The sequence below is a fragment of the Suncus etruscus genome, chromosome 15 (genome assembly GCF_024139225.1).
Source record: "Suncus etruscus isolate mSunEtr1 chromosome 15, mSunEtr1.pri.cur, whole genome shotgun sequence".
Classification (NCBI taxonomy): domain Eukaryota; kingdom Metazoa; phylum Chordata; class Mammalia; order Eulipotyphla; family Soricidae; genus Suncus; species Suncus etruscus.
Window position 1 is genome coordinate 76,071,775 of NC_064862.1, and position 9,643 is coordinate 76,081,417.

The 9,643-nt window shown below is 40.2% G+C and overlaps 1 protein-coding gene across 1 annotated transcript; it reads right to left on the minus strand.

Moving 5' to 3' along the window:
* Positions 1 to 1,858: 1,858 nt before the first annotated feature.
* On the minus strand, positions 1,859 to 2,797 carry LOC126030467 (olfactory receptor 2AE1-like). The gene has a single exon (XM_049788682.1). The coding sequence runs from the start codon at positions 2,795 to 2,797 to the stop codon at positions 1,859 to 1,861; it is 939 nt and encodes a 312-aa protein (XP_049644639.1).
* Between the last annotated feature and the right edge of the window lie 6,846 nt (positions 2,798 to 9,643).

Genomic DNA, 9,643 nt, shown 5'->3' on the forward strand with positions numbered 1-9,643 from the left:
ACAGAGAGAAACAATTTCTAAGATGCCTACCTTGATTTTCATCTTGGGAGCCATGAGGAAAATGTGAGATGATTATCATCTTTAATTACCAGTCATTTACTTCTAGATTTATTAATAAACATAAAGGACATGTTCTTTTTCATGTGTCTCCTAAAAGCAGCTACCTGGAATCCTACTTGGAAATTCCTTCCTTCCAAATGAAATAACAAAATTATTTTATTTGTAGTGAAATTATCACCCCTTGCTTTCAAAACTGCTTTCAATGTTTCTTTTCCATGCTTCGTTACGAAGCAACACATACTACTTACTTATACTGTATAAATGGTCTCTGGTGAAATGTCATATATTATATAAATATCCTCTGGTGACATGTTTTAATAATGAAAATAGTAATAAAATGGGGCTTATTATCTTGAAGTCTTTAAATTTTTCTTTTGACTGCCAATATATTCTCTTTTAAAATGACCTTTGTTTGTCGGTCACAACAGGCTGTGTCCAGGGCTTTCTTTGAGCTCTGTAGTCAGGAGATGCTTTGGCTACCATTTAGAGTGTGAGATCTCAAACCTAGGTCAGCAGCATGCAAGGCAAATGTCCCAACAGCTGTATTATTGCTCTGGCCCCTAAAGTCATTTTCTTTAAATTTTCTGCCTATTTTTTTTCTTTCTTTTTTTTCGGAGAAGTATTTTTTTTATTAACTCAGGAACAGATAAGAGAAGATTTTAAAAGTAAAGCATGGGTGGGGCCGGAGAGATAGCATGGAGGTAAAGCGTTTGCCTTTCATGCAGGAGGTCATCGGTTCGAATCCCGGCGTCCCATATGGTCCCCCGTGCCTGCCAGGAGCAATTTCTGAGCCTGGAGCCAGGAATAACCCCTGAGCACTGCCTGGTGTGACCCAAAAACCAAAAAAAAAAAAAAAAAAAAAAAAAAAAAAAGTAAAGCATGAAAGGAAGATATCTGATCTTCCATGTCTCCTCTTGGCATGCCACTTCCCAGCAATGGAATATATCTGCAGCTACCCAGGAAGTTCCTGAACATTATTTAGTGGGGTGCACACCTGACAATACACAGGGGCTAGTTTTGGCTCTGTGTCCAGGGTTCATTCCTGGTAGTGTTCAGGAAGCCATATACAGTAGCAGGGATCAAACCAGGGCTGGCCTCACACAAAGTAAGTGCCTTTTCACTGTACACTCTCCCATCACCATTAGAGCTTTTTACTTCAGTCTTGATCAATTACTTGATCATACTTGACCAAATAATTGACAGTTTATGACTGACTTTGTCCCTACCCCCTGTCACCCCAGAAGTTTGTAGTGGTCCAAATTTTCTGCCTATTTCTAAATAGTCTAACTGAAATGTACTTAGTATATAATGTAAATTTGTGTAATCTCCAAATTCTTGGGGATTATCCTAATCTGTAATATTATATTGATAAGTGGGGTCCTTTGGGAGGTGATTAGCTCTTCCGTAGAACTAATGACTAATAAGTGAGCTCTCTTGTTTCTTCAACTGTGAGAGAAGATGGCCATTCTTGAACCATGAAGCTTTTCCCACTAGATACCAAATGTTCCAGCATCAAGATCTTGGATTTCCCAAACTACAAAGTAGTAAGAAATACACACTTATTGGTTAACACTGCCAATATATGGTATTATTTGCCCTAGGGGCACAAATTAGGAACTCAGCTGAATATGGCTCTTAGAAACTAAAACCAATTTATAGAGTAGGAATTATGTAATTACCACTTTATTTGAAGAGCATCAAGAATCTGGACTTTAGAAAATTTACACTTTTAAATTTACACTAAAATTGAGGAGAAAATAGCATACAAATCTACACTTCAGATCAACCACAAATCTAGTCATTGTCTGATCACATCCCTCCCCAACACTTTCCTCAGTGCCTTAGCAATATCTTTATTCCGAAGAGTATAAATCAGAGGATTTAGGGTGGGAGTAATGATGCTATAGAACACTGAACCAACCTTTTCTTGCAATGGAGTACGCTGGGAACTGGGTCTCATATATGCGAAAATGCCAGTGCCAAACCAGAGGGAAACCACCGTGAGGTGAGAGCTACAAGTGGCAAAGGCATTTCTCTTGCTCCCCGCTGAACGCATCTGAATGATACTGTGGAGGATGAAGGCATAGGAAGTAGAGACCAGGAGAATGGGAAGGAGGATGAATAGAACACTGCTTATGTACACTGTGGTCTCATAAACAGATATATCTCCACATATCAATTTCACAATAGCTGGAAACTCACAGTAGAAGTGGTGGATTTTGCGAGACCCACAGAAAGAAAAGTTCATCAAGATCATAGTGTGAATGAAGGAGTTCACCGATGCTCCCAACCATGACGTGACAGCCATCATTAGTGCCACCTTCTTGTTCATGATAACAGCATAATGCAATGGATAGCAGATGGCAACATAACGGTCATAAGACATGAGAGTCAAGAGAATACACTCAGCTCCTCCCACTGACAAATAGAGGAAATGCTGGGTAGCACAGCCAACAAAGGAGATGGACTTCCTGCCTGTGAGGTAGTTGGTAGCCATCTTGGGGATGGTCGTAGTAACGTGCATCAGATCCATGAGGGAGAGTTGGCTGAGCATGAAGTACATGGGAGTGTGGAGCCTGGAGTCAGCACAGATGAGAAAAATGGTGAGGGAGTTACTACTCACTGCAACAAGGTAGACCACCAGAGTCAAGGAAAAAAGGAAGATGTGGGTGAGGGAGTCATCAAAGAGCCCTTCCAGAAGAAAGTCAACCAGTGAGGACTGATTGCTCTGCCTCATGGCCTCTCTTCTGTCCCTGTGGAAACAAGAAATGGGAATAAACTCATACAGAAATCTTGAGTGTTCTGCTTACCTGACAAGAAATAACTTTTACTTAAAATGTTTATGAAGATCATTTCTTTTCTAAGTACTCAATAGCTCTAGTCATGGTATCGCATTTTGTTGTTGTTGTTTTAATTTTTATATTATCTAAACACCATGATTACAAATGTTTGTAGCTGTTTTTCAGTTATAAAAAACACACCCTTTCACCAGTGCAGTCTTCATACCACCAATGCCCTCTATCGCCCTCTTCCCCCACCCCTTGCCTATATTCAAGATTGGCATACTACTTCTCTCACTCACTATCATTGTCATGATAGTTGTTAGTGTAATTATTTCTCTAACTGCACTCACCACTCTTTATGGTAAGCTTCATATCATGGCCCAGACCTTCTAGCCCTCATCTCTATTGTCTCTGGGTGTTATTACAATAATGTTTTTTATTTTTCTAAATTCCATAGATGAGTGAGACTATTCTGAGTCTATCTCTCACCCTCTGACTTATTTCACTCAGCATAATAGTTTCCATGTCCACATACAAGGCACTGACAAAACTTAATAATAAAATAATAACCAAACCCATCAAAAAATGGGGAGAAGAAATGAACAGATGCTTCCTTAAAGAAGAAATACAAATGGTCAAAAGACACATGAAAAAATGTTCCACCTCACTAACCATCAGGGAGATGCAAATTAAAATAACCATGAGCTACCATCTCATGCCACAGAAACTGGCACATATTACAAAGAACAAGAACAATCAGTGCTGGCGGGGATATGGGGAGAAAGGAACTCATTCACTGCTGGTGGGAATGCCATCTAGTTTAGCCTTTATGCAAAACAATATGGAGATTCCTCAAAACAAACTGGAAATTGAACTTCCATATGATTCAGCTATATCACTCCTAGGGATATACCCTAGGAACACAAAAGCACAATACAAAAATGCCTTCTGCACACCTATATTCATTGCAGTACTATTTACAATAGACAGAATCTGGAAACAACCCAGATGCCCAACAATAGAAAGTGTGGTACATATACGTAATGGAATACTCTGTAGCATTCAGGAAAAACGAAGTCACAGCATAGCATTTTTTAAAAATATAAAACTTATTGGGGCCAGAGAGATAGCACAGTGTTAGAGTGTTTGCACACAGCCAACCCAGCATGGACCTGAGTTTGATTTTGGTATCCCATATGGTCCCCCAACCCTGCCAGGAGCAATTTCTGAGTGCAGAGACAGGAGTAACCCCTGAGTAACCCCTGAGTACAGCTGGGTGTGCCCAAAACCAAAAAAATAATATTACTAAAATAAAACTTATTATTTCCCTCACTAATTACCATTGTCATGATAGTTGTTAGTGTAATTATTTCTTTAACTGCACTCGCCACCCTTTGTGGTAAGCTTCCGATCATGAGCCCTTCCAGCCCTCATCTCTATTGTCTCTGGGAATTATTACAATACTGTCTTTTTTTTTTTTTTTTTTTTGGTTTTGGGACACACCCTGAAGCACTCAGGGGTTACTCCTGTCTCTGTGCTTAGAAATTGGTCCTGGCTCAAGGGACCATATGGGATACCAGGGATTGAACCCAGGTCCATCCTGGGTCACCCACATGCAAGGCAAACACCTTACCACTGTGCTATCGCTCCGGCCCCATCTTTTATTTTTCTTAAATTTCACAGATGAGAATGTCTGTCTTGAATACAGACAGGAGGTGGGGGGGGAGGGAAATGGGAATCATTGGTCGTGGGAAGGTTACACTAGTGAAGGGGATATCCTTTTCTATAACTAAAACCCAACTACAAATGTGTTTGTCATTGTGGCGTTTAAATAAAGATAGTATTATGAAAAAAAGGTTTCATAAACCAAAAAATAGAATACTATGTAGCTATAAGATATGATGCTATCAATATAAATAAATAAATAAAATAAAATAAAATAAAATAAAACATGGTGGAGTCTGGAGGGCTAGCTCAAAGAAATGGAGTATATGTTCTGCATGCAAGGAGCCCAGGTTTGATCACAAACACAGAATAGTCCCCCAAATATGAACCAGGATTAGCTCCTTGAGAACTCCTAGTTGAGGTTCCAAACTAACAACAATTACTATTCTGTATTCTGTACACACCAAAAATTGTGATAACACTTTTCTTAATAGATAAAATTAATTCCTTCTCTTTCCTGGGTAATGTTTAATTTTTATGATTCATACAAACCTTTATTATGTCTTTTTACATCTTTAACTGAAATTTTAAGAAGGAGGACCCAAAATGTAACTGAATGTAACTTTCATGTGTAAGGCCTTGGGTTCAATGGCCAGTAAATTCAATATAATAATAATGAGAATTGGAGCTGAAGACTTAGTACAATAGGGTGCTTGCCTTGAACACACTGATATGGGTTTGATCCCCAGCATACCAGATGGTTTTCCAAGCATGACCAGGAGCAAGTTCTGAGCTCAGAGTCAGGAGAAGTCCCTGAGTTTCACTAGATGAGAGCCAGAAATAAAATTAAGAATGTATACACATATCAATGTAAAATGCTCATATAAGATAGTAAAAAAATATAACATTACATTTTCACAGTCAAATACTAACCCTTTCTGTAGATGCCAGAACTCTTTCCTACTCATTCCTCATGAATTCACATTGAGGCTTTGTCAATAGGGGTGGAGGCTATGAAAATAACATGGACTTTTATGCACAAAGCCGATCTAATCACTGTTAAGAGCCTATTTCTGCACATAACAAAGACTTACATTGAGTTCACAAGATAGCACCAGTGGCAGAATGATTGCCTTGGACCATGTCTCATGGAAGTAATGGTACCTTGTTCTTACTGAAATAAACAAGTATCAAGTAGTACATTTGCCTTTTTCACAGTGTTAAGACTACCAACCAGGGGCAGAACAGTGGTGCAGCGGTAGGACATGCTGCAGTGGTAGGACGCTTGCCTTACACACAGCTGACCTAGGTCAGATCAGGGTTCAATCCCCCAGCATCCCATTTGGTCCCACAAGCCAGAAGCAATTTCTAAGCGCATAACCAGGAGTAACCCCTGAGCATCACCAGATGTGGCCCAAAAAACAAGAACAACAACAAAAAAACCCTACCAAACCACCACCAATGGATTTATGGCATGCTCCCTTCGCCATAATAGTGTTCCATGAAGCAATAATTCAAAGTATACATTTTAGCCCCATGCTTAGAGAACGCATTGATTGATATGGTCATTTTCTTCATCACCATGAAATAACTGGCTTAATAAAAATAAAATAGTACAATGGTGTCTTTGAAGATTCAAGTACAGCAACAACTAGCATTGCTGGGGTGTCTCTCCAGGTCGCAGCAAATATTCTAGATCTCCATCTATTTATGGTTCTATTTGTATCATTGCATTGTAAGGAACTGAATCAAGACTTGTGGGAACATGAATGAAATGGAAAACTAGGACATATCTGCTTATTCTAAACTCTGGAACTATGAGTCTCTCACAAAATACTCCTCAATCTCAAGATTGTAACTGCTGTTTTATAAGTTCTCACTCCAAAGGGAACAATTTTTCAGTTGTATGATATAGTGATGTCACATACTGTGAGGGAAATTGATGTCCCTACTCCCTAGACTTCTCCTACCCACAATGATACCCAAACTGATACCTCTTATTAAAAAATTGAATTCCAGGGCAGGAGCAGTGACACGTAATAAGGTGTCTGTCTGCCTTGCCGGTGTTAGCCTAGGACAGATCGTGGTTCAATCCCCTGGCATCCCCTATCACCCCCCCCCAAGCCAGGAGCAATTTCTGAGTGCATAGCCAGGAGTAACCCCTGAGCGTCACCGGGTGTGCCCCCCTCAAAATAAAAGAAATTGAATTCTACCTACAGAATGAGCATATGGAAAAGCATATGCAAAAAGAAACATTCTCAGAGACAGAGAGATAGTACAGTGGATACAGTGCTGGCCTTACATGCATCTGATCTGGATTCGATCCCAGGTAATCCTATATGGTTTCCCAGAGCTCTCCAGGAGAGATTGATTCCTTAGTACAGAACCAGGAGTAAACTCAGAGAAAGTCTGAGTGTAGCCAAAAAGCAAAAATAAACAAACAAATCCAAATAATGAGCATTCTCTAGGTGAATTCTCTCTGCAAATGCCTGTGGAAGAATACAATAGGCTGTGTCTTTGAGCAATGACACATATCCATTGGGGCATAGTCAAATAAATGTATGTGATATCATCACACACAACACACACACACACACATACACACACAACTGTGACCAACATACACAAAGGAATAAGTAGTGCTCGAGATGGTACTAACACCAACAGAGAGCATGCAAGCACCTGCAGAAGAAAAACTGACTATTGTTCTGTGCGTATCTTCCTGCTTTTAGTATATTTTGGTATGTGCATTTCATCATTACTGCTTGGTCCATGATCTCCCATCTTTTTTTTTTACATATGGCATATTGAAACTACAGCATATTTTAGATAATCTCATATCCTAGTGTTCACATTACAGGATTATTTTTTAAGGATTGTGAATCAGATAGAAGTAGAGTAATATCTCTCAAGGTTACATATAACCCAAGGGAATGGGAGCACAGAGATGATGATGTGATAGAGAAGAGAGGAAGAATCTGAACCATAATAAAGCAGGGAGGGCATTTGCTTTGCATGCACCTGACTTGGGTTTGATCCCCAGCATCCCACATGGTCCCACATGAGCCTGCAGGAGTGATTTCTGAGCACAGAGCCAGGAGTAACCCTGAGAAGCCCCTGGTGTGGAAAAAAATAATAACAGAAAGTCACCAGATTGATTCCTGCCACCTCTCCACAGGCTGATGAGCACTGTCCTGGTGGCACTGCCAGTTGTTCTGCTGCTATACTCAAGTGCACAATCTCCAGCACAATGCAATCTGAATGGGAACTTCCTGGCAAATACCACAATCATGTTGTGGGCACCACAATTAACAAAATAAGACCAGGCTGAGCACTGAACGTGAGTATGTGCAACTCCCAATCATCATAAAAGGGAAAGGGAATGTGAATGAAAACTGGCATGGGAGACCCAGAGGTCACTCCCAAGATACTTGACCAGCCAGACAGGACAATGCTGGACCCCACTAGGGTTATTGACTGTCTGTGGTGTTTGGGAATGAATGTACGCTAAAGATAAAACTCGCATCTTTGTGTGTGCACAAACATGTTTGTAGTTGGGTTTTAGTCAAAAAGTAAATGCCCCTTCACCAGTGCAACTTTCCCATCACCAATGCCCCCATTTCCCTCCTCCCCCACCCCTGCTTTTCTTTGAGTTAGGCATTCTATAAGGAACATTTCTAACTCTTTTAGGTTTTGATTTGTGGCCTTCAAGGAACATTATTCTCTTTGCCTTATCTGTCCTGAGCAGAGATATTATCCCCTGAATTACAGAATGAGAAAAGAAGTTGACAGTGTAGATGATTTCCCAGTTTCTAAAAAGTATTTTCTTGGCTAATGCTCCCAGCACTACCTTACCTGGAATTTATTCACAGAGTTCTGATGTGAAAGAAGAGGTAACTCAATCCACAGCGATTCAGCATTGACTACTGAGCACCTCAGAAGACTTTTCTATGAGGCTAATGAGATTTCTAGCTCTAACTCTGGAAAGTTCCAGTAACTGGGGGATTGGCATACAGGAAATTGTCACCACAAGGATTGTTTGACACTAATTTTCCTGTGTTCACCAGGTGCATCAATATATGGAACTCTGAGAGGCTCTTGAAATCAGTGCTCAGACTTTTACTTCTGTCAGAAACCAGCAGATTAAGTTACCTATTTCTTTATTCTACACTAGTGGGGCCTTGAAAGTCCACTGCTTCCTCTGCCTCTGAACATATCTGTAAGTTGCCTTGAAATCCTAAAATGACAACAAGAACTAGGGCAATAAGAATTTCATGAATGTTGCCCAATTAAGAAGGTACAGCATAATCATTAAGGAGTCCAGAGTCTAAAGTAAATCCACTCTGTGTTTTCTGATATTTTGGATCCTTCAGTCACTTTCCCTCCTTCCTAAAGGATAAACTCTATCTGACACAGTGGGTCTCAGTCCTATCCTGACTCTGCACAATGGTTCTTCAACAAGAATCACAGGCTGACGAATGAGCAGATTTGTCCTGCCAAGAGTCATTCATGAGGGAAGGGGAGTCATTTCTGTGATGATAAAACAGGAATCCCAGAGGAGCATGTTTTCAGCAGAGGCAAATTGAAGACAATAATATGTGACCTCAGGGATTTCAGCCCAGAGGACATACTGGGTCTTGTCTGGAAAGTAGTACTCAAGGTGCCAATTAGATGCATTGAGATAAATTCCCAAAGAACTTTGCTTGGATGGGTGTATTAGGGGTCAGGGGGATGCATTATTTAGACTCCCTGAACACAACCAAGGGCCTTCTCCAAGGACCAATTTAGCAATGGAAAGGAACCATTTCTATAAACTGTGGGGTATTTTTTGGAAACTTGGAACCCAGATTTCTACAGCTCTTTGCTAGCCAAACTTTTGAGAAGACAAAGGAAGACCAACATAATCCTATTTCCCATAATGCAGTGGGGTTTCCCCTGAGACTATCATAGAAAAGTAGTCAAGCAAAGGAGGAAGGTTATCATCCCTGATAGTAACCACCCTCACCAATTCTATAGCTTTAGAGACTATCTAAATTTTAGGTGAAAAGATATCCCAAACAAAATAAGTCTTCAGAAGATTTCAGACAAAGAAGAGTATGGCATAGAGCTGCATCCCTTTATTTTCTTCCATATTA